The sequence below is a fragment of the Dromaius novaehollandiae genome, chromosome 9, assembly GCF_036370855.1.
Source record: "Dromaius novaehollandiae isolate bDroNov1 chromosome 9, bDroNov1.hap1, whole genome shotgun sequence".
Classification (NCBI taxonomy): Eukaryota; Metazoa; Chordata; class Aves; order Casuariiformes; family Dromaiidae; genus Dromaius; species Dromaius novaehollandiae.
In genome coordinates, this window is record NC_088106.1 from 31,306,797 (window position 1) to 31,331,885 (window position 25,089).

The 25,089-nt window shown below is 38.8% G+C and overlaps 1 protein-coding gene across 7 annotated transcripts in view; it reads left to right on the plus strand.

The window, feature by feature from the left end:
• The window catches only part of FARP2 (FERM, ARH/RhoGEF and pleckstrin domain protein 2), a 96,049-nt gene that overhangs the window by 45,145 nt on the left and 25,815 nt on the right, over positions 1 to 25,089 (plus strand). For 6 of the 7 annotated variants that reach the window (XM_064517116.1, XM_064517118.1, XM_064517113.1 and 3 more), the window contains 7 exons: positions 3,814 to 3,961; positions 5,353 to 5,448; positions 7,158 to 7,321; positions 7,528 to 7,596; positions 9,440 to 9,497; positions 10,252 to 10,501; positions 24,722 to 24,900. In XM_064517116.1, coding sequence (XP_064373186.1) covers positions 3,814 to 3,961; positions 5,353 to 5,448; positions 7,158 to 7,321; positions 7,528 to 7,596; positions 9,440 to 9,497; positions 10,252 to 10,501; positions 24,722 to 24,900 — 964 coding nt within the window. The remainder of the gene's footprint in view (positions 1 to 3,813; positions 3,962 to 5,352; positions 5,449 to 7,157; positions 7,322 to 7,527; positions 7,597 to 9,439; positions 9,498 to 10,251; positions 10,502 to 24,721; positions 24,901 to 25,089) is intronic. The other variant, XM_064517117.1, reaches the window with a different exon arrangement.

A 25,089-nucleotide genomic window follows, 5' to 3' on the forward strand; every position in this document is an offset into this window, starting at 1 on the left:
GTATTTCATCTTTAAAATTCTATATTAATCACTAGTTTTAAAAGCTCTGTAAGTCACAGAACGTTTCTCAGCATCTGTTTCGAACTGATTGCCCGCAATTGCCACGTGAATATTGTAACACTGTGCAAATAGGTGTCCATATAGATGTAAGTAAGGAACCTTTGCATTAAAACCTGTTGCAGTGACAGCAGTTTTTGCTGGAAAACATTTTTACTAGAGAGTCTGCTGTCCATTGACCTGGGGAAGACTAAGCAGATTTATCTGCTTAATGGCTGAACAAAATTAGACCAGATTGTTTTCAGGATGGTCTGGGCAGATTAGTCTACAGCAAACATCTGAGGATAATTGCTCTGAAACTGCTTCTCATTTGCAAACATTTGTTGTGTGGTGTGAGCTGCTTGGCACCGTTCCTAGCTTTCCCCACGCCATGCTCTTCCTCCTTTGGTAGGTACAGGCAGGTTTTGTATAGGAGAATATTCTTTAAGGTGTTTTTTTTTATTCTTTCTGGGATGTGCTCTGCTTTTGGCTGTACCTGATAGATCAGAACACACAATAACCCACAGTAATCCTACATCAGTTCCATACTGGAGAGTTTATCAACAATTTTTAATAGGATATTTTCCAACTTTCTAGTTGCTGTTTTATCCTAACATTTGTCCCCCACCCTGGCCAAGCTCCTGGAAACCTTGACATCCTCTTGCAAAGACAAAGGACTGTATTCATTCCTAGCGCAGCTCTATGCAGAGGAATTACACCAGGAATTAGTGGGGGTGGCCGTTAAGCACAGTGTTCTTAGCATGTCGCTTGAGAAGCTGTGGCCAAACGCAATATTTCGGATCTAACTATATTTTGTCTTGTACACGTATAACTAATAAACAGAAACACGGAGCAGAAACCACAGAATAGATGTTAGCGATGCTTAAAGCTGGTATAGAAGCGCTTATACCAGTATGAATCGTTTCGATAAGGGGAAGAGAAATCTGCTTTACCAGTATAAGCTCTTAGACAAAACTAGCATAGGAGGTGGGAACGCTGGTAGGACTAAGACTACAAGGCTTTCTATGTAGTTTGATTGACATTTATTTTTCCATTTGAAATTGGATATTTGTTCCTCTGTGTACACACAGAATATTGTTCTTTACAATCACTTTGTAAACGTACGTGGCCACACGATACCGAAGTTGGAATAGGGTCAGTGTAGGGGCCGAATCTGTAGAGCTAGGCACTTCACTGAATCCCAACTTTCTTCAGTTGGCAAAAAAATTTTGAGATTTCCTGTTGTGTTTTATCTTTTTTTTTCTTCCGAAGGTGATAGAAAGGTGATAGAAAACTTGAAATTCTGTCATCAAATATATGAGCATTCAGACTTTGCTGCTCAGTGCCTTTTATGCATGTCCATGTTTCAGTCCAGGAAACACTTTCCTAAGCATTGGAGAAGCATTAGTTGTTCTAACCAGTTCCGTTTTTCACACACCATCATACTAAATAAGTTGTATGATTGAACTTTGTGTATTTTAAAGATGGTTCCTACATGCAGTTGATATATTGTAGTCATCCATTTGCTTATAGATATGGCTCTGCTCTTGCTATAATTAGAGGTTTAAAGCCATCCTTGTGAATGAAATTAAAGCACTATTAATCTGAATCAAATTTCAATGTTTAACCCTTTATATGTGCTCTCTCTACATACATATGCACATCCAGACACCGGCACGCTGCTCTTCAAACCGACCCTCTGAGATCTCTGTTGGCAGTTTGATGGAAAGATGCAGAGGCAGTGCAGTTGGGACTGCTGCTCAATGTCTATTTTAAAAAGTCTGTGTAGAACAAAAAAGTTCTTTAAAACATAACCGCAGACAGGTGGAAGGAGGTATTTTTATGATGAATGCCTGGAAAGAGAAGATGGAGTAGCAGGAGAATTTATTTAGTGCTGATGTGGTCGGCTCTACAGAGTACCCAAAAATAGATCATGCTGCAAATAGTTTCTCATCTATTTTAATGAAAAGGAATATATATTTATGGAAGGAGGGCCATTTCTTGGAAAACAGCATTTTTAAAAGTTGTATTTGGCTGCATGTGGAGAAGTCTAACCTGGTTTCAGCCCGTGTTGGCCATAAGTAAAAAGCAGTGGCTGTTCTCCCACCTGTCTCCCCCTTGTACCGTTCCGTTTCTCCTAGGAAACCTGCGTGTTGCAGGAACCGCTAAGCCAACGTGCCGTCTTGAGTTAAATGCACCAGCGCAGATTGCACGTGTAGCACTTGCTTGGAAATAATGTAATATTTGTTATTTCCAATTTTTTCCAGTAGGGAGATAGAGGGGTGACTGTGTGCTGCTTGTATTTCTAGGTAGTCAGCTCAGTGGAAGGGGCTCCTGTAGCTCTCCAGAGCTACTTCTAGTCCATGTTTATGCCTAAAAATGGCTGTAGTATTGTCTTGCAGTATGTTTTAAATTTAGAAATGACCTTAGTCAGTCAAGGCCACCAGGCTTCTGTTTTTTATAAGGATTTTCCCCCCCTCTTAATTTTGCAGCATAGTTGAAGTGCTCCTTAATTTCCACAGCAGTATTTCTTCTTTGAATGTCTTAAACCCCCTATCTGGACCTACCCAATGTGCTGCAAACAGTTTTGACTCAAAAGTAAAAATACTCATCAACATAAGTGCTGGTAATTTACCAGATCATTTTAAATCTTGTGAATTGTATTTATTTTGGGCAGTCCACATTGGTGGCTCCTGGCCCTCACGGTGATTTCTCGGTGGCATGAGAGCTCTGTGCTGCTTCTGGATAGCGTCCAGGATAAAAGGTGCTTTAGCCCCTTACTTATTTTGCTCCGTGATCTTTATCTGTTTTGTGTATTTGCTGTCCTGACAAGCCCGGCTGGCTCAGCTATAGCGTCCCTCCCACTCCCGGCTGCGAGTTTTCTGTTTGCCTCTTGCTTCATGAAACACTAGAAGGGGGGGGTGGGGGGGGGGGGAGGGGGGGAGAAAAATGTGCTGTATCCAGTAAACTTCCCCTCGCAGGGAAAAATGGAGAAAGAGCTCAGGAGGCCTGGTTTTGACAAAATGCCAGTGGTTTGACTTCAGCAAGCTGGCGGAGAAAGAAATGAATGCTGAATTCTGCGACTGCTGCATGGCAGGATCTGCAAGGTTCCCTGTTTTATTAGCTTGGACTTTGTTGCACACTCGAAAGAAGCTGCTGCTTTTGAACTTGCTCATGTTTTCAGCGTTGTTTCAACACCAGTGGTTACTTTAAAAGCAATTAAAAAAAATCCTCCTCTGGATTCTTTGGCAAGAAGGAAAGTACACAGCCAAAGACCGGGGAGATGCACTGCACCCAGATTTGATAGTGTTAGCCTAATAATTCCAACATAAACCTGTAATTCTTTTCAATTTTGTTATTCTCTTGCCATATCTGCTTTGTTTCTGTCATACTGGTATGTAGCATTTTCATCTGGCTCTGTTTGCTCTGGTTCTATTAATATAACTGTGTATGCAAGCCAGCAAAATGAAGAGCGTTGTGGATTGAATTATGATTTAATGAACTTCATTTCTCCTAAGCCTAAAAAAGCTCTTAACTAGTTAGCATTTGTTTCAATGTCTGTCTGTGGGATGTGTTTTAGTTTGGCTGTTTGCTGTTGCATATTGCTCCTATCATAAAGGTATCTGATACTTAACTTGGAGCAAAATTGCCTGACTAGATTAGATAGAAGATTCTGATATAGTGCCAGAGTTATGACTTAAGTACTTTAGCCATGTTGGCAATATTGTACTGTCACATTGTTCTTAAAATTTTATATTTTTTTGTTCCTTGCTACAGGGGTCAAACTCCTGCTGAATCAGACTTTCAAGTGCTTGAAATTGCCCGGAAACTGGAGATGTATGGTATTAGATTTCACCTTGCATCTGACCGTGAGGGCACAAAAATTAATCTAGCTGTTTCACACATGGGTGTACTAGTATTCCAGGTAATGTGGGGAGAGCATACTGCTTACACGTGTCTGCCTTTGGGTTAGAGTGTCTTGGGAGTCAATCTCATTTTAATTTCAGATTTGTCTGTTGATTTGAAAACACAGAATATTTTAATGGTCAACTGAATGTCGTTTAGGCCCCTAAATTATTGTTTTCATAATGTTTAATGTTGTTTTAATGTTACAGTGTATTATTGTTGGAACAGTGGCACTGTTAGAAGTTTCACTGAAGTGATTGGACCAACTTAAGTTACTACTGTCTTAGTATTAAACAAGTGACTAGATGGTTAGAGCTGTGTTTATGGATGCTAGCATATCCTATCGTATTCTATCTATTGTCATATTCTTTTCCTCCCCAAAAACATACAGACAGCAGATCTGCTAGAACATTTTCAGTTGCACACTCTTATTTTCTGTTCATTTTGTATCTTACCTGTTACCTTGTAGCAGCATCTCTTCACAGATGCATCAGCTGCTGTAGTCTTTAAATTCCTTTCAGTCTTCCTCATAGCCTCTCAGCCACTGAGGTTTCCATCTTCCCTGGTGTCTAGTATTTCACCTCATCTGGGTCTTTCTCTCAAAGTACCATTTCCTCTTCTCCATTTTCCTCCTCGCTCTCAGAGGGCAACACTGGAACTGCTGCTGTGCCAAATGCTGAGCGAGGTCCCCTTCCCTTAGGCTTTGGGACTGAGTGAGACAGTGAAGGAAGGACTGATGTTGGGCAGCAGGCTTCATTTTGTCAGAGTGAAGTTAAAGCCTGTTTTTTGCCGCTGATGATTAAGACGACTTGTGAGCAAGAAAGCTTGGAAGGATTCCTTATATACATGGCAACTGCTCCTCAATATATTGTACTGCTGAGTTAGAAATGGGGGAGGTATCCTTTGGGCTTGCTGCTGCAGTATCAGTACTTTAAAAGCTATGATATCACTTGTATTCCAGTCATGTTCTAAGCTTTCTGTCCCAAATGCAAATCTCAAAACCCGAGACTTTGCAAATATTGGGTTGTGTTAGGAAAAATCGGACTGGATGAGTATGTAGAATTATGTAAACAGTGCAAGGGAAAAGGAAAACATGTTAAATAAAATGCAACTCTAATCTTGCTTCTACCATATAGTATCCTGAATATTGATGAGGTTAAAATTTTCGTTTCCCTTCCTCTTAGATTTTCAAGGTTTTTTAAATTCGATTCGGGTGTCCACTCAGAGACATCATACCGCTTGTAGTTATCCCTCTATTGAAATACAGAGCTGCTTAAAGGAATGTTGTTAGCAGAAATAAGGAATGAGCAGACTGGGTTGGCACAGGGTGGGGTGTGCACAGGTGTGCGTGTATATGCATGCAGCCAAATGTTGTCTGTTGCTTCTGAAACTTTTACTGTTTTAATTCAGGGTAATACGAAAATCAACACCTTCAACTGGTCTAAGGTCCGTAAACTAAGCTTCAAGAGGAAAAGATTCCTTATTAAACTCCACCCAGAGGTCCGTGTAAGTTTTACCATAATAATAGGCCTGACAGCATATAAAAATATATATATTCTTAAGTATTATCAGAAACAGTAGAGCCTGTAATTTTACAAAACATCTTCACATCTTCACTGAAGGTTTGGCTTCATCATTAAAGTAAAAACTTTCCTTTCTCACTGTGTGTTTTCATTTTGCATTTCTTAGATTTTTATGTTCTACCTTGATTTATTTTGGACTTACACATACACATGTAAATCTAAGATTAAAAAAAAAAATTAAAGTATTCAGTGTGTCCTGTCTGTGTACTTTTTCTCTGAAAAAAGTTGCGTTTTTAATATTTGTATTGTATATAAATGTGTTTACTGCTTAAAAAATTCTCAGGGCTACAGTCTCCTCTTTTCATTGTGAAGAGGGAAACAGAAGTTCAACCAAAAGGTTGGATGAACTCAGAAAAGTGGAGGAAAGTCAGAAGCTCTTTGAAGTTATATAGCTAATATCTGGCCAGCTGTGCTGAGTGGGATAGCATGCAGTATCCTGCGTGCAGGACTGAGGTGTGACAGGTCAGAACTAGAGTGGGCATTTTATGTGCGAAGGACCTGAAGAGCTGAAGCAAACTTTGGCAAATTAATACATGGAGGTTAATCTCATATGAGTCTCTGATCCATTATAATCAAAATGAGCTAAGATAACTTAAGCAGTTGAAATAGTAAATCTTAGTTGTTTTAATAGAAGTGTGTTAAGGAGTCCTTTTGGCTTTAGCTCCTTAAGAGAACAATTTAGTGCACTGCTGTTAGAAGACAATTGTTTTATATAACTGTTTACTCTAGGGATGTGGTGAATATGTTGTGCTTGCCTGAAAAGGTTGCTATAGGGTCCCTTGATTTAAATGGAAAGAAAGTAACCTGATACACCTCAGGAAACAAACGATGGCTGAGATTATATTGTTGGAACTTAAGAAATATATGACTACTTTTACTATAGCTTTATCTTTTTTATGTGTCCATGTAGCAGAGGGGTTTTATTTTTCATGCTTGGCTATAGTAGTACAGCAGGTCTTTGTATCACAGATGTCACTGTAGTGATGATTGCTTCTCTTGTTGCTTCCACACTGGATGACTAGATTATACAACATAGGGTGTCTAATAATCACTTTGTATCTAATACAACATAGGGTTGTATTAGGGTGAAGAAAAATATATACGTAATATAGTTATGTGCATCTCAGAAACTTGAATCAACACACACTATCTGCAGGTATAGCAGAGTATCTCCCAAAGAGACCCTTAGAAAGTTCATGTGATAACTGTGTTCTCAACTATGCAGTATCTTTCAGTCTCTTCTAAATCTCAGGAAGTGAGAAAAGCATCGGTACTTTTATAAAGAAGCATTTTTAAATAACTGCTGTTGCACTTAAATGTTTTAATTCCTTTCAAATTGTTAACTTCCATATTTCTTAGTGTGAAATATATCCAGCATGTTTCTAAACTCTTAGTCAGGTGTATTTTAAGCCTTTTTACATTTTCAAAGTAAACAAATATTTTTGAAAACTCTTAAATGATTTTAAACTGCATTCAAAATCATAACCACTGCTTCAGGGAGTATGAGACGTGACTTATGAAAACCCTGCCTCTCATTCCAGTTTAATATTTTTTGTTGCATGTATTTGCTTTTTCCTATTCACCTTTGTTGCCATTTTATGTGCTACTTGAGTTTTTCTATTTTGTTCCTAGGGCCCATATCAAGATACCCTGGAGTTTCTTTTGGGGAGTAGGGATGAGTGTAAAAACTTCTGGAAAATCTGTGTTGAATATCATACATTCTTTAGGCTGTTTGATCAGCCAAAGCCGAAGGCTAAAGCGGTATTCTTCACAAGAGGGTCTTCATTCAGATACAGGTAAGGAGAAGCATAACAAACTTATTAAAAGCAAACTTTTTATGACCTGGAAAATGAGAATAAGAGGAAAAAGTATTCTAGAGTAATTCCATTTAATTTAAAGACTTCAAAATCTTTTATGGATTTATAAAAACTCTTTGCTCCAAACCTGACCATAATTTTTATCTACTGTATTTCATAACATTTGTACTTTTTTGGGTTCACAGTGGACGTACACAGAAGCAGCTAGTGGATTATATTAAGGACAGTGGGATGAAGAAGACTCCATACGAAAGGTAAATGCAAAGGTTTTTGCAAAGTAAAATGTTAGTTGAGACTTTCAGAGTGCCCTTATAACTTCTTGAATTTCAGTGTTTTTAATTGATGCTTGGTGGCATCGTCTTTTGCTGACTTTTTAGTTACTAAGGTCTAGCTCAAATTTAAGGTAGCTGAACTAATTTTTTTACCCATTTATAATTTTGTGATGATGCAAAGCAGCTTATGGAAGTTTCAGTATTACGTTTTAGTATTTGTGGACAATGTGCGACTTAGCCACCTAGAAGCTCTGTGAGGATGGACTGAGATTAGTGAGGACTTGTATGTATGTGTCTGTATTCACACAGTTTGACCAAAAGGCAGTGGTACTCGAGACTTCAGCTTCCTCCATTCTTTCTGAAGCTGATTTAGCCTAATGTGTTTCAAGAGTATACTTTCACAAATTAACAGCGTGCACCTTAACATTAACAGCACATTGCATACGTGTCTTCCTTATCCTAGTATTTATGTAATCACAATGTAAGTCAGTTCAACTTGTGAACAGGGCAGTGAAGCAGTGGCAGGGTTGGGCTTGGCTTCCTTTTTTGGCAGTACTGAGCTGCAAATTTGAGTCGAGCCGTGCTGCATCGTCATCACTTTGCAGTGAAACAGTCTGGGAGCCCTCTTATGGGCTACAGTGTTTCAGCAAAAGGATGCAAGTGAACAGCCACAAAGCAGTAACATCAGATTCCAACTTAAATCCGAATGGGTTTGATCACAGTTTTCTGTTCTTGAACATCATTTCCTGTTAGTGTTACATGCATAACATCATGCCACTTGCATCCATTGGCAATATTGGGTCATTTCTCTTGTGTAGAGATCATGTCTTGAGAACAAACTAAATACTCTTGTTGAAGACCAGTGACATTTATAGATATAATGTGATACAGGATATGATGCAAAGCAATTTTAAATGATACTCATTAGTAATGCACTTTTTTGACCTTGAGTGTCGTAGTATACAGACAGAAAATTGAAGCATAGAGACTATTACCTCTAAAATTTTACTAATAACCAGTGGTAGAGCATGTAACTGAACTTGGTTTCTGGAAGTCTGGAAATACAGCCTTAAACTTCCCTCCTTTTCTAAAAATAGGAAGGTTTGAAAATGAAAAAAAGTTTTGAAATGAAGTAATTTTACAGCAAAAATGCATTTACTTACTTGTCTATGAAACCATTCTGTCTGCATGTAGGAAGCTCTTCATAGTCTCTTAAGTGAAAGATTATATGAATTCAAATAGGGTTTTCAAAAAGTTTGCATTAATCTCTGCTATTAATGAATATTTTTAGTGTCTTGGACTCTGACTGAGCTCCTTTTCTGTATGAAAGATTTTTTTCTAGTAAATAATTGTCACAGAATGAATCTAACCATCAATGTTATGTAAGTGCTTTTTGGGATGTAATGTATAGGCAGTTATATGTCATAAATTATGGGTTGACTGAAAGATAAATTATTTGTATAATTGTTATAGACGAACTTGTTCTGTTTTGAAGGTATTCATTTGTGAATGTGTATCCTGATGACAAAGGAAGAAACTATACTAAATGCTACTTAGTCTGTTCTTTTGTCTCGTTTTGCTCTCCTCCTTCAGTGGTATGACTGATCTGAATCTTGCTTCATTCCATTTTCTGTGCATTTCTTGCTCCTGCGTTGTTTAATTTAGAACTGTTGCAACTCTTTAAATGTTGGTGTAGTCACTAACGAAACAAGAGAAAATACATCTTGGAACTTTTTTATGGGGTATTAGAATGGAAATAGCTGAATAGGGAAGGGAGAAGGCTGGCTGATATCTCGAATACTCACAGATGCTCTCTTTTCTGCAGGCGGCACAGCAGAGCTAGAGTGTCTGCTCACACTTCAAACACAGACGTGCCAAAACAGGTTAGTTCTGCAGCACTATAGATATTGCAGTTGATAAAGCTGACAGCCAGCTTTCCAAGATGACTGCAAAGGAAAGTTGTGTTTTGATTGAATTTTTTTTTCTGGAATCGCTTTCGCTGTTTAATCTTTGTGCCTGACACTTTTTTTTTTTTTTTTTTTTTTTTTTTTTTTTTTTTTTTTTTTTGCCAAGTGGTATCAGTTTTAATAGTTGTAGCTAATGGAGTCTAATGTGAATAGTATTTTCCTTCTCATAGCTGATCTTAACTGAAAGGAAGATGTCATACTTTGTAGTTATTACTATTTCAGAGGATTAGTTTGTTTTCAGCAGCTGTATAACAGCTTTTTCTGTAGTCTGACTTCATCATGTAGATGCCTTCTACAATTCAGCAGGAAACGAGCATAAATGCAGCAGTTCACTATTTCACTGAAAAGTGCTTGCGATAGATGGAAGAGGTTAAGAAAGCATTGCAGGATTTGATTCTCCTTGTTATGTGTTTTCCTTGTGGATCTTTTCTCAGCAGAGGGTATAAAATACGTGGATTTAATTTTCCATTCAGTTAGGAAAATTCATGAAAAAAGATCTTTCATCTTTTGAGGGATGCTGGCTCTATTTTTGTATACAAAGTTTTATTTGCTAAAAAAGGGAGCTCTTTTGAAGCATGCATTCCTTCTGTATCAGGAACCAGATGTCGCATTTGTTTTTATGTATTAAAAAATAATTTTTTTTACCTGTTCTGTTTTTATTTCCCCTCAGAGTGTCCCATTCACTGAGAGCTTGAGAGCCCCAGGGTCTCCTGCCTCAGCAACAGCCCCCTTCCATTCAGTTCATTCATCGACCACTCCTACTACTGCCCTGCCCATCTTTGCAGAAACCAGCCCTTCCTCTGTGGACTCCCGAGCACCGTACCCAAGGATTCCAGAAAAAAATATTGCAACGCCAGCAGAAGAAACCGGGAGAAAACTGATGCAGCAGCCTGGATCTTCCATGCTCCAGTCATTCCAAGGTGTTGGGTTTGGTAGTGTTGCAGGAAACTGTAACTCTGCTTGTCCTGTTGTTGAGAGCGGTTGTGGTATAGATCTAGATGTAGAGAAGAGTAGTAAAGAGAGTAGGGCTGCTGTTTGTAAAAATGACAATGATGAGGATGACTTTACCATGGGTGTTTTCACTGCTGAAAAAGAGCATCAGCACTGCAGTAGGGGTGCCCCATTTTTGACATTGACAAATTCACCGCTACAGGTTTCAGAGGAATTTATTGATGATGACCCAGCAGAAATTTCCTTTTTTGCTGGGGGATCTGAGGCATTTTCATACGTGTACAGTGGTCTAGAGTTAAAGGGCTCCGATTTTTCTAAGCATGCATCAGAGTCGCCTGGCTTAACTAAAGATGTCCTTCAACAAAATATGGTCTCTTCTCAGTCCAGCCCTGACAGGTACTCAACAGAAGCAGTTGATATGAATATGGAAGATGAGTTTGAATTTGAAGAAGGGAGTGATTTCAATGGTAATGAGAGACCATCAGATACCTCAGAATTGTTTGAGGTTAAGGCACAAGCGAGCAGAATGCAAAGCCTTCTGAGCCCTTCTGAAACAAGTTCTCTCATAAACAACCGTTCTGAAAGCAGTTCCCTCAATAATTTGCCGCTGAATGGTACCTCATCCCTGCACACGTATAGCTCTGCTAATCATTCTGAGGCTAGTTCTATGGTGAATTTCCCAGCCTATTCAGTTCGCTCTGAGTCCAGTTCAGCCTTTCAGTTCACTGACATTATTGATCAGCTGGAACAGCTGAGCTACCCACCTACTGCTACAGAAGACTCTAGCAGTACAGATACAGACTCCTGGGACTCTGAAACTGCTGCTCCACTGGATGTAAATCTTTTCTTTAGTAATCCTTTTGCTCAAGCAACTGGTGAGAACTTTACTTTTGACTTTCAGAATAATTTAAAAAATCTCACTCAAGACGACTGGACAGAAAAAGCACATGTCAATCACTGATTGGTACGTTGATTTTTGTGATGGATTCCTCTATGCTGTTCAGACTTGGAAGTCAAAAGAAGGGTACAGTGTCAGTCACTTTAAGCTGGAAAATTCTAATCTAGTGGCTGGATTTGATCTCATACAATACACTTGATTTTCTTTTGTCTTCAGTTTCCCTGAAAGCATCCTAACTTTGGCACTGCATTATATGCATGACACTGCATCCAGAACGTGTTATAATAGACTGTGATGTTTCCAAAATACTAAGTTTAGGAAAACCCAGTAATTTCAGTGAGCATCAGCTAGCTCATGCAGACTTATCAGAAATTACAGTATATCAAATGGTGTTTTTTTGGCCATAAATGTGTGTCTCTAAGAGTCCACTATAAGTCTGCTGTTCCTGCAGCAGCTGAATGCAACAGTCCTTTTTGCAGATGCTTGTTAACAAGCCGCCACATCCAGTAAATGAGCAGTTGTCCTGCACTGCAGTGGGAATCTTTTTTTTTTTTTTCCACAATCAAAAAAAAAAAAGGCAATCTTCAAATCAACGATGAAGGATAGTTTTAAAATATCAAAACTATGCAAAATGTCTGCTGTATACCTCAAAGAATAAATAGCATACATAGTAGTTTAGAAGAGGGGAATGTATGCAAGATCAACTGAAAATAGGAGTCATCAAAACTTCTTGTGAAGACAATCGTTATATTTTCTGATTGCAAAGTGCCTTCAACAGTTCAGCAACAAGGAAGTTTGCGGCTGTTTTGCAGTAGTTTGGAGATATATGCACAGACTATAAAAGCACTTAATCCCCATTGCATTTTGTCTAATCTTATTTTTCTTTGTTCAATCACACTGCATAAAAAGTGCTTACAAATTAGTTAATTCAAGGTGCAAAGTCTACTTTATCTGTGGAAGACAGGTGGCAGTAAATCTGGTGATAGCTTTAACTTTTTCTTTAAAGTATGTGCTGTATGCAGGAAAAGACTGCTAAGGTAAAATTGCTCCTTTCTGAGAAATTATTTGAGATGTTAGAAAAGAGTGAGTGCTGTAGGCAACAGTTACAGCTTCACTGCTTGTATATGTATTTTTAGTCAATTGACTTTGAAAGGAGATGATATGTAGTTTTGGAAGTGAAATTGAGAAGATAGTTATTTAATTGATTACATCTAATTTAGCAACATTTATTTAAGTGAGACAGTAAAAATTACAAAACGTACTTCCCCTCTGTCAACCTGATGGATGTTCTTGTTGGGATGAAATTCTGAGGTTAACATTTTTAGAGTACTTGGCCCTTGTACGAGGAAGAATGTGGAATACATAATACCTTACAGAAATCTTGTTTTGAAAGCATCATCTCCTGCAATCATTTGGTTTGGGTTGCCCGTTGTCCAGTTTTTAATCCTTTGTGGATTCCAGAAGGGGATCATGCAGTACTAGTATAATCAGCTCCTTCTGAAACAAGCAGGTTACAACGATGAGTGAAGTTTTATGCTCATAGATTTATTATTCATATCAATTTTATTATATGTGGACTCATTAAAACACTTTCATTCTTTAATCAAACATTTTAAAAAGATACTGCTACTTGACAGAGTTCTCATAACTGAAGATTTAAAGGAGTCTCTCACAATGTATGGTAGAGCCTAATGAAGCAAAATGTCCTCAGTCACCCATTTCTTTAGTTTAGTATTTCTGATTATTCCTCACAGCACTTACTATAATGTTGTGGTTCTTGTGTACTCATTGGCTTGAATGGAATCACTGTTATTCCTTTAGAAACTTGCCTTTGCCAGCGGCACAGAAAATCAGACCTATATAGAACAAAGAATTAGTTTGGACTTTCAGTCATGTTTAATCTTTTTTTTTTTCCTCATTTATAAGTCCTATACATGAATTGTTTTTATTTTTTGTTCTGTTGAATGTGTATTCTAACTCTTTGTTTGACTTTATTCATACCTGTGGATACGATGTCATGGATGTTTAATGTGACATTGGTAAATAGGCACTTGGAGGAGGTCTTCAGTTGTATCGAAAGCTGGTACCTTTATGTTTTTAGGCTGGTTATCTTCTTTCCTTCCCACACCTGCATTATGTAACTTAAGAAAGGAGAAAGAGAAAGAGTTCTGTTAGAACTTTTTTTACAGGTAGTAGAGGTGGGGACAAATCTGTAGATAAAGATAAAGAGGAAAGCTTTTAATTTTGATCTCTTTAAAAAAAAAAATCAAGGTTCTGGTATGTAAAAACAACCTTGTCTGCCTATATTTTATGTTTTGTTCCTCTATCACAAGCATTCTCTCTTAATCTATTAGAATTGCTTCAGATGGGAATAAATCCAACTAAATTCTCTAGATTTTCAAAAGATCTTAGAAGAATGCTGTTTATGTCTTTTTCGATAAATATGCTTGATAATCCTGAGAGAAAGCTTGCTAATGCATTTTCCTGCAAAGCAATTAATCCGAAAACATAGCTGTAATTTTTTTTCTTCTTGTATTGTGCAGCTACACCGATCTTTTATTGGCAATTTTAAACCTCAGGGATTTTTCAAAAAACAGCATTTGAGAGTCTTAGTGCATTGCCCCTTTTATTTTCTAAAGGAACTGGAGTGACTGAGATCTTGCCCTCAGATCTTTAGCTCTGAGCAAGATGCAGGGAACTGTAGGTCAGGACTTGGCCTGGTCTGGGGAGGTGTGGGGAGGATAAGAGTAGCAAGAGAAAACTTTGGCCCAGGTATAGAGCTGTTCAGATTAAGATTTTAGTGATGCACGTCCTCAGGAGCACTGCTCTTTCCCGTCTTCTGACTCTACTTTGGATCTGAAGTCGGGATGCTGAGATAAGGGCAGTGCTGGTCTCCACCCAAAAGACGGGGTCCTCTGCCAGGAGCGTGCGCTGTGGCGTACCGCAAGCGCTGCTGCTTTCTCCTTCTCGAGTTGGGGGATGCTGAAAAGCAGAGCAGTGCCGCATCCTTCTCTGACTCCCCCGAAGCCTATAAAGAAACTCAAAAGATAAAAACGAGTTGAAAGACTGCTGGAAATGCTGTTTTTCTAAGAGTTCAATACTGCTACCCATTCCTGGCACCTGCTAGTTACATCTTTGCTATTGTTAATCATCAAGATACTACTCTCGTGCTTTTCTGGATTTTTCTGGTTTTTAAAGCTATACGGCTTCTGAGGATGTAGCTGGATGTTTGGCTGTTTTGTTTTATTCTTGTTTTTCCAGATAGGCACAAAAGTGGAGGAGAGAATTTAGTTTGTAAGTAGTGTTTTTATTGCATCAGGGAAGCTGTGAGAAAAAGTTCTTCAGCGTTTCCTCCAGAGGGATAAATTTGGCTTTCATTTTCCCTTCTTGGGAGACGTGGAGAAAAGCAGCCTTCCTTGAAGGGAATGGGACAATTTGGTGCTTCTCGGTGAACTTCAGCCCCAGCTGCAAGTTCTTTCAGTGCATTAGAGTCACACCAGGCCACCTCTTCTCCCCCGGCTGTCTCTGAAGTGGCTGGACGAGGTGAGAGGAGGAAGGGCTTTCCAGTCTCCATTTCTGCTGTTTTTCCTTGCGTAGTCTAAGGGAATTGGTGAACTTCAGCGTAGTGTGTGCTTATATCCTGAATTCAGGCTATGCCAATAGGCCTTCAGCGTTCCTCCTGTCCATTTGTTTTGTTTCATTTATACAGTGGTGATACTACTAAAACGTAGTTCCTGGTACTGGTTTTATTCTTTTCCTGAGCACAAAAGCTTTCTTTTCAAGATGATGAGCAGTATGCTACCAGCTGTTGAAGTGGTGCTGGCCACCTAAACTGGAGAGCTGGGACACTTGCAGAACCCAAGTAGTGAAAGCTGCTGTGGGAATCACCTGACATTCGAAGGGGGGGAGATTATATAGGAAAAATCAGACGATCTTTATGGAGTATCCTCTGCATGCTCACCCTGAGAAGGAGGAATTTGAGCAACTGTGGTAGGAGCAGATAAGAGCCCGAGTGCGAAACCTCACTTGTCAGTGAGAAGTGAGAGGTCGTCTTCTCCTTCCCCCCGGCATTCCCGTTGCTGAGGTACGTTGTTTCATGTTTACTTTCCCCCCATCTGTGGAAGGCTGGGAGGGACGCAGCGGTACTCGAGGTACTGACATCTTTAATCAAGGTACAGGTTTTATTGCCACGCGTTTGCAGTAACGAGGACCACTGTGGTACGGAAAATACTTTCTCGTGCTTGCGGTGCTTCTGCGCCTGGCTGTTTATGCGCCAGCGGGTGCAGGTTTGTCTAAGTGAGGGGAGAGCAGAGCACAGAAGCGTTGCTCTTGTTCCTCAGTGAGACAGTGGTATTTCCCATCCTTTTGCTTCTGTTCTCTGTTGTGTGGGTCCTAATTTGGCAAGTATTTGCAGTCGTGGGAAGTACATCGATATTAGTGGCTTTCTTAAATTAGTTACGCTGATAGATCTAGCTCTGTTGTGAAGTACTCAACGTGCATCAGTGTGACCAAAAGACACTAAGAAACCTGCATTTTAAAAACATAATGTGATCTGCACCTGTACTCCCATATGTGTGTATTTACAATCATACTACACTTAAACACATTTATTAAATGTAAAGCACTACATGAGAACATCTTGATCTTTATGTATGTAGTTAGTAGAGCTCTCTTAATTTGCACAATAGCAGTCGGAGAATATTCTCTGACCTATCAGCCATCCGGTTAAACACTGATGAAGTTTACTAGCCTTGTATTATCTGTTGTTTGTATACTTTGTAATTTTAAAATACTCGTTCATTATTGAAGTAATACATGCTGTATATTTCCCAGGAATTATCATATTTTATCTTAGCATGGAATAGGGCAATACATTGATCTTTCAACTTTCACTTTAAATTCCAGTGAATTCCAAAGTTACTGGATAAAAAGAAGCATTGATCTCCTCTATCCTGTGTACTTTTGTGTTGTGGTTGTAGGTGATTTTGTTTAAGGGTTTGTTTTGTTTGCTTTGGGGTGGCGGTAGGTTTTCTTTGGTTGCCAATCTTGATAAGGTTAAGATTGTGTGGAGACGCTAATAAAAATCATATTATTTTATGCTTTTTGGTGCAAACCTGTCGGTAAGTCATTCCCATTATTGTCATTTTGCAAAAAATGCTAAGCCGTACTGACCAGGTAGTCAATGAATGAATGAGTATATACAATACAATTTTCATTGCAGTCTTTAGCTGTCTTTACCTGTAGTTTTTAGCAGATCTTACATTGAACTTGTCACAAATGCTATGTGTATATGTATGGGCATACATATACACTGTATGTATGAATACTGTGAGACTTTACAGTTCCAAATCTGTATCATAAAATCCACTGAATTTATTACCTGCTGGTGGGCTCTTAGATCAGCCCACTGAATGAGCTGCAACTTTGCTGGTTTTAGATTTGGAGTATGGCTGATTAAAGCTGCTTTGCGGGGAGACGTGGCTGTAAATTTGATAAACTCACAGTATTCTGCTGTCACTTCGGTGCGCGAGGCTCACGTGACAGCCGATAATACCGTTTGTGACAGAGTTCTAAAATTGGTAAAAATGCCTAATTATCGATATGTACAGGAGTACACATGCCTTGGTTAGAGTGAATCCCCAGTTAAATAGGTGCTGCTGTTTTCAGGAAAGGATTACATTAAGAAAACAAAGGGGGTTGGAATTTCTTACTCGATCTCTTGAACTTTTATCTTTTTATACAGTAAATGTTTTATTGAATTACATGTTGGGATTTCTAATATCTTTGTTTCTGTTCAGATTGCCAATTATGAACCTACAGATTTGTACTAATTCATAATTTTAATTGTTTATGCAATAAAATAAGGAAAACTTTGATATAAATGACAACATGGGCTTTTTAGCTTTATTTTTCTTTACCCTTGTGTTTGAAATAGAATAAATATTTGTTCTCCTAGCCAAGGCATCTTAGGCTTTTATTACCAGGTTTCTCAAGGCAGTTTTTCTCATGTACACCTTTGAAAGTAGAGCATAGCTAGGGCAAATACTGATGTGTGTTTGCCAAATTACTGTTTTGTGCAAACCTTCTGCTTGGGATACAAATAGGACTAAAAGTTAAGATGTCTTTACGGGCATTATATTTCTTGTGGAGACTTTTTTTTTTTTTTTCCAAATTGAGTATGTCCCTTGGACTATCTGCTGTATAATTTGTTTTTATAGGTAACCTATCTTTTATGTTAAGCATAGTATATGTAGGCAAACAAGTAGCTTCATATTTCCTAGGTTCAAAGTTCTTCAGGAATCTGTGCCCAATATCTGGGCAAATCTTCTTTTCCTTAATAATGTAAACATTTGCTTTAAAAAAAAAAGTCAGTAATACTTGCGTAAGTAAACTGAGCAGATTTGTGGGCTAATTTGAATTTACTAATTTTAGGGAGCTATTTTCTATTCTATGTTTGCTGAGTTATAAAACAGTGAAAAGCAAAAAAATACCACACCAAAAAACTGCTTGCATTGATTTTCAGCAAGCGGGGATTGTAGTATAACACTGCCTCTCACTTCCTTTTGAACATCAAGAGATTTTTAGAGCAAACCACATCATATTACTTTAGTACAGTGGTTAAATTTGATTAACTGTTTTCATTGCAAATTTGAACCAGTTTTACACAGAAGCAAGGAAAAAATCTACCTGACAGGAATAAACCATCCAGGCTGAAATCCTGCCCATTCGTTTTAACTGTGCTGCAAACAGAGAAGTTTGTGCAAAGCAGTGATTTGAGCCAGTATAGGTCAATATTTGCCTGAGCTTTGCTGCCCCTCCCAGTCCTGTGCGTAGAGGCTCCAGTGTCATGCATGGGCCTTTAAAAATCAGCCTAAACTAATCGATGGCCCTCAAAAGTATGTATATCAATGCGGCATAAATAGATTTCTAACACTATATAACAATATCAAGGTTTTAAAAGTATGGTATATAACAACAGGTATGTATTGTTTCTTGTCTACAAATAGTGTAGGCCTAAAAAAGAGCCGGGGGAGGCAAAAAAAAAAAAAAAAACCTATTTCATATTCTGGACATCAAATGTAAAGTTGATAACAAAGGACTCTTCTACAGTATTTACATGTATGCATAAGTTAAGTAAACAGTTTTATTAAGGCACGTGTCTGCTTTAAAGTGTTCTGGTAGCAATTTGAGTAGAATAAGCAAGAAATCTGTGAATTTAAAGTTCCTTAGATAATTTCTTTTCAAGATTCTCTACCTCCAAACCATCTCCATTTATGTGAAAGAGAAAATTTGTGGGGAAAAAAGTACTTGTTGTGGTATTTTGAAATAAGGAAGATTTAGGATATTTTCAGATTCTGGCTTGCGGTACATTAGCTTGCAGAATACTTTTATGTAGAAATCATAATTTGGTGTGCAAGTATCATGAGTTCAGCAGGTCATTGGGCAGGAGCAGGAGTCTGGGCTCCAGATAACTGCGTATGCAGTTTTTTAGCATTAAAAAAATCATGCCTGTTTGAAAAAATATATGTATATGTCCATAAAGGGAATCTACCAGTTAGATGCAGTGGGAAACTCCCTTCTGATAAGGAATTTAACTGCTAATGCTTGAACTTCACATAGCTTTTAATATGTCCAATGACGACTGTAGTCACTAAGGTACCGTTCTTCATGGCTTTCTCTGAACTGTTTTAAGCATTCAAGCGTAAAGCTTATGGAACCAGTACTTGCACTTTATTTTTTCAGTCTTTGCATTCAAATCTGGCTTTATGTGTAATGTTTTAATTTAGATTGAAGAATGGAAATACCCTCTGAAAAATAACTGAACAGTGATACCAAAGGCTTCACTTATGTTGTCTCAGTCTAAATCAAATGAGGTCTGCTTGTACTTTGAAAGAGTTTTAGTAGAAGCTAGTCTGTGATAACATAATTGGCAAAACCTGTATTCTGATGTACTGGCCTAGCCCCCTAGTGGGGGCTATATAGCATATATATATAAAAAACATAAATAGTGGGGACTTTGGCCATTTTAAATTATGTTAATATAGGAGGAAAGCCCGCACAGCTGTGAGCTGTGTGCTTTTTTTCCATTTTCTTGAAAAACAGATAGCTAGTAGTCTTTGTAATGCAAGGTGTGCCAGATCCTCCATTTGGATTTTCAGATCCGAAGATCAAATTCTGGTCCTTTCGGTCTGTGTAACCACAGTTGCAATTACTTTTTAGTCCAGATTCTGCCTCTGACCTAGACTGCCTCATTCTTTTGTGCTTCACGTTTCTCAGTCTGACAAGGAGATGGGGAGGAAGAAATGGAAACTTAATATTATATCAGCTCACGTGCTTCTGAAGGCACACAGAAAGGAGAGTGGTTGGAAATCTGGGATCCTGAAGCCAGAGGCACTTCTAAAGTCAGAACCACAATTTAAATTCAAATACACAATTTTTGATTTTTTTCCCCATGTTTTTGGTTGTTTTAAGATAAAATATTTTCTCTCTTAACTGTTGTATAAATATGCTTCACTTTAGTTTGTTTCGTAGTTGCAAAAATGTCTTAGTATGTATATTGGCATCTTTTAGTAGTTCATTAGAGTAAACATCACATGAGTGGTTTCAGGCAACAGAAATTGTAGGGGTCTGATGGTTCAAATTTAAAAATTGATGGTTTTTTTAACCGTAACAGTCTAGCTGATTTTTCTCATCTTACTTCATTTTCTCTAGTTACAGAAAATACTTGTAACTTCTCATCTGTATTGGTTTCTTTTCACTGTTCAAGCTCGATCAGTAAGCTCGTTGCATCTCCTTAGCACATCCTCCTGCTGCTATACCTAATGCAGTACCCAAAGCTGCTTTGCGTTAATGTAATAATTTACAATTCAGACTCAAAACCGGGCTACTATGTGCTTTCTTCCTCACTTTCTCTGGCGTTGCTGGCTAAATGAGCACTTAGTTCCTGGTCTCAAGTAGCAGTTTTCCAAAACTTTTCCTCCACTACCCACCTCTCCGAAGATTGCACTGGGCAAAGAAGTGTATTCCCCGTAAAATACGTAAGAGTTTAGTGAAGATATCGGCAGTATTTCTGATAGCCTGGCAAATAAGAAGGGCGTAGCGTCTTCTCCAGCTAGGACAGTTCTAGCTGATTATGAATGAATTTTGGATATGCGAATTGAATTTAAATAGATTTCACTCAGTCAAAACAAAAAACTGTGTGTTACTTTAATATCAGTGAAAGGGATGGGAGTCGAATACTCTTGAAGAAAACGCAAGGTAAGGTAATGATTACAGCAGCTGGCTTAAAGGCATTAAAAAAAAAGGAAAAAACTGAAGTAATTCAATAGTGAACTGCTTGTGACTGGTTTTGTATACTGTATAAAACACTAAACATGCTTCTCTTTCAAACTTGAGCGTAACCCCTCGCGTCTGAATACACTGAAGATCAGTGGCTACTGAAAAATAAATTCCTGTTGCAGACAGAGAAAGCATTTAAGATGCATCAGTAACTGACACTTCCACCAAACATTTCAGTTTTTCTCTCAGGAAGAAGCAGCGTGGGCATATGTATTAAGTCATAGTTTCATAGATTAGGTAGATACCATCACATTTTTATAGCTGGATGAAAGAGGAACGCAGCATAAACAGTTAAAAAAACAATTTATTGATATTATACAGTGACCGTGAAAGATAAGGCTAGTTATCCTCAAAGTCTGTAGCTGTGTTTATCCAAACTACAGTGCTGTTGGAATATTTTACCCTTAGCCTTCATGAATGTATTTTATTTTTATTTGTGCTGGTCTTTTTCAAAGTCATGTGTTTTTCTTTGCTTAAAACCTATCTGGTTGTAACTGAATAACATAATTAAGAAGCATTAGTATTCTTAAAGATCTTTATTTAGAGAATGTAGAATATTAGAGTTGTCACATTTTTGATGTTGTATTAAGTGCACTTGTATGTGATGTGAAAGCAGAGTTTTTGTCACGTACAGAACGAAATCGTGCATTTGCGAGGATCTGGTTTATGTAGCTGAACATCCGTGTCATTGCACAGAAACCCTTACTCCAGCTTACAGGGTGAGGTTCCCCAGTTTCAGATTCTTGCGTTATGACCTAAGGTGGAGAATTATAGATGAGTCATCGGTTTGTTGAAACACCAAAATGCCCCCCTTGGAGCATGTTCCCTTTTAATATCCCTAGAGGATGCTGCTGTCTGGGGAGGAGGGAAAGCCTTGGTGCACCATGCTCCCAGCAGAAATCATTCACGCATTTTGGTCTTCCTGTCAGTATTTCTGCCTGGTTAGGAGTTTTCTACATTGAAAAGCTGTTGAGAGGGTCAACCACTGCTCAGATGGTTGCACAGTTTCTTCCTCTACCCCCTCCCCAGGAGAATACAGTTACCTTATAGCTTGTCTGCTTGCCCCAGAGCTCCCCCCTTGCTGCTCCAGTAGAGAAATATGTGAAAGGATGCTGAGAATGAAAACTTCCCTACAGGCTTGTAACATCATCTGCCAAGATACGTCATTGCATGTGTTTATATCAAGCATTTCAACAGCATGCTCCAGATAATAAAAATAAACTAACACAGGCTGCTGCATGACATTTTTATAGTCTCTCCTAGAAAAGACAAAACTGAGGGTGCTAAATTAACCTAGGAGCATCCCTTCACAGGATTTACCTGTATCCTGCTTATTACAAATTGCAGTTGTGGCAGCTCTTTCCTGAGTTCTTCATTATTTTTTATCCTAGGGAAATAAACGATAGGCTACATGGTGTCTCCCTTTGACTGCCGGTATGCAGGGGAAGAGCAGGGCCGTCCCGGAGACTTGCCACCAGAGAAGGGATAGACCTTTCCATCTGGAGGTGGGCAGAGAGGAAGCCGTGGGCTTTTGCGTCTCAGATTCTGTTTTATCATTTCAGGCTTCTCGATTAGTCGAATGTGGCTTTCATTTTCATAATTTACACTGGCTTCAGGGAACGGGGGATCTTGATGTCAGATACAAATGAGCAAGTGTTTAAAATTAATTTCGTGGCCATCTTCTTCTGTTAGAGATAAACACTAGAACAGCTAGGCGGGCCGTGGTGTTTGTCTGTGGTACCTGCCATCCCTCCTGCTCCCCATGTATTTGGACATTGCAGACCTTGAGAAGTGACTAAAGATTACAACTTTGGCCCATGTGTAGCTACATGAGAAAGTCAAGAACCTCCTTACTTGTATACAACTTGTAGCTTTTTGATTTTTTTTTTAAGCTGTCTTCTGTCTTGTTCCAGCACCTCCAATGCATCAAAACAGACTTCCAGTAAACTGCTGTCTCCATCACGCTCTTGTACATGAAACAAATGTTAGGCTTTGTTACTTTCTTGTGTTAACCTTAAAAGCAGTTGGAACGACGGAAATGCTCAGGCAGAAACAACACGCGCTCCGGAATGACTTTGCTTGGCCAGTGTATTAATAGTTAACTTTGCAGCCTCGATAATCTGAATCTCTTCCAGGTGACTGAGTGCAGCAGTGTTTAGCTTCCTGCATTTGTCAATGTGAAAATACGCACTTCTGCTTCCTCCTCATTGTCACGCTGCAACTACGCGTTTCAGTGGTTTTGCTTCCCGAGCCAGAGCACAGCAACCGGCTCCTGCCAATAGCGAATCAAAAAGCCCATAACTGCTGCTCCTCCAGCACGTGTGCCGTGTGCGTGCGTGAAGGGATACGAGATACTCAAGGAGGGTCCTTTTTATTTATTTATTTTTTTTAGAGCCTCTTAAAATGATTTTTAGGTAGTCTGACAACAGGAAGAGGATTACTGTGGAAAGCCAATTTTTGGGGTTAGCACAACGGTTGCATGTGCCAAAGTTATAAAAAGTTGAATACGGAGTGGGAGTGATGATAGGGAAGGAAAGAGTGATGTCAACCTGCTCTCCGTTTTTCTGTGGGCAGATGGTAATTCCATGGAAAATAGGGATTTGCAGTTACTGGGCCAAGAATATCAGTCATGTAAATCAAAGTTCATTTCAGAAGTGGATACGGAAAAAGGAACTAGAACTCTACGGTGCGTTTTAGTAGGTGTAAAGCAGTGTGGTCTAATGAACTGAGCTCAAGACTTTGATTTGGGAATGAACGAGTTCGCGTTTTTGGCTTTGCCAAAATGGTGGGTTTTTTGTTGTTTTTTTTGTTTGTTTGCTTTTGGGTTGGGTTTTTTTGCCTTTGGTCGGGTAACTTAGCCTGTGTTGCTTTCTGCCCATAATGCAAAATGAGTAATACTGCAGAGTGTTGCAAGCATGATTTAATATTTGAACAGTGTGGTAAAAGCAATGGATATTGAAGTGCTGATACCCGTTTGGTTGTTTGATCCAGTGAAGCTTGCCTATATGTGACAGGGAAGATCAGAAAAAAATCAGATGAGTTTAGTCAACAATTTCGTGGTCATGGTGTGAATAGTTGGAGTGTCTGCTGTCTTTGTTTGGTCCTGGAAAACAGGAGGTGTCTGCATGCTGTTTCTAAGGGGTCTGCAGAAGGGATGAGAACAATGCTGTTAGTAGGCTTAAATTCACTGTATAGTTGTCTTAATTTAAAGGGTCCACAAATCAAAAAGAAAAAAAAATCACTTATCTAGAGCAAAGCATTGCATATTACTCATGTTGCATGGCAAGACATGTCTGAAACAAGGTAGTATCCATCCAGTTAAAATTCTTGTCTTACACAGTGTCTCAAAACCATTTTTCTTTGCCAAGATCAGGATAATATTCCATTCATACACTCAGCAGAAGAGCTGGGATTGAAATCTAGTGCATGGTCCCTTTTTGTATGGCAATATGTTTTCCTCCCATAGGTACAATTTTGGAGATTCCCTGAACTCTGAATGCATTTTTAGCTAACTTTTCAATTTCTTTTCTGGAGTGGAGAATAGCACAGTGATTTGTCCTAGCTTGTCTTTGGGGTGAAAATGAAATTTTTATTTTAAAAAAGGAAAAGTGTTCTTGTTACTTCAGTGTAATCCTATGTTGTGAACCCTATTACTCAACAAAATCCAGTGGGATTTGAGCAATTTTCCCTGGATGCTAAACAATTTATCCCTAAATGCAGTTTTAAAGTATCTCTCTGTAAACTGTCACTCGATAGCTGGTTGCTCAAGAAGCTCCAATTACATTTAAGAGATGCACACTTAGAAGTAGAGGCATGTCCTCCCCCCCACCCCCCATAATGTGAGATCGTAATTGTGGTTTAATAGTGGATGATTGTATGTTTTAAATAAACTATTTTTGAAACAATTTTTTTCTCTCCTTTTCTACTCCATCTTCTCCTCCTCCCATTCTAGGCCTCTCCGTGGACCATTCTCAGCTCTCTCCCTTCACACTGAAGAGTCCCCTGAGCTTGAACCCAGCATTTCAGGTGAATTTGAACTCAGCTGGCCAGGGTTCATCTCCTCTTCTGAGTCCTGTCCTGAGTGATGCTGGTGGTGCCAGGATAGATGATGATGATGAAATGAAACGTAAGGTAAGATAACGGCACCACAGAGAACTTAAGTAATGAGGAAAGCTTTAATTTCAGGTGAGGAACTGTGCTTTTTGGTCACTGGATATTGATTGCATGATACCTTGCGGGAACACAGATGTGTTTGGATGTTAGTGTTGAAAAATCCTGTGCTGAGGATTTAATCGAGTCCATTTATCCTGCTGTTACTGC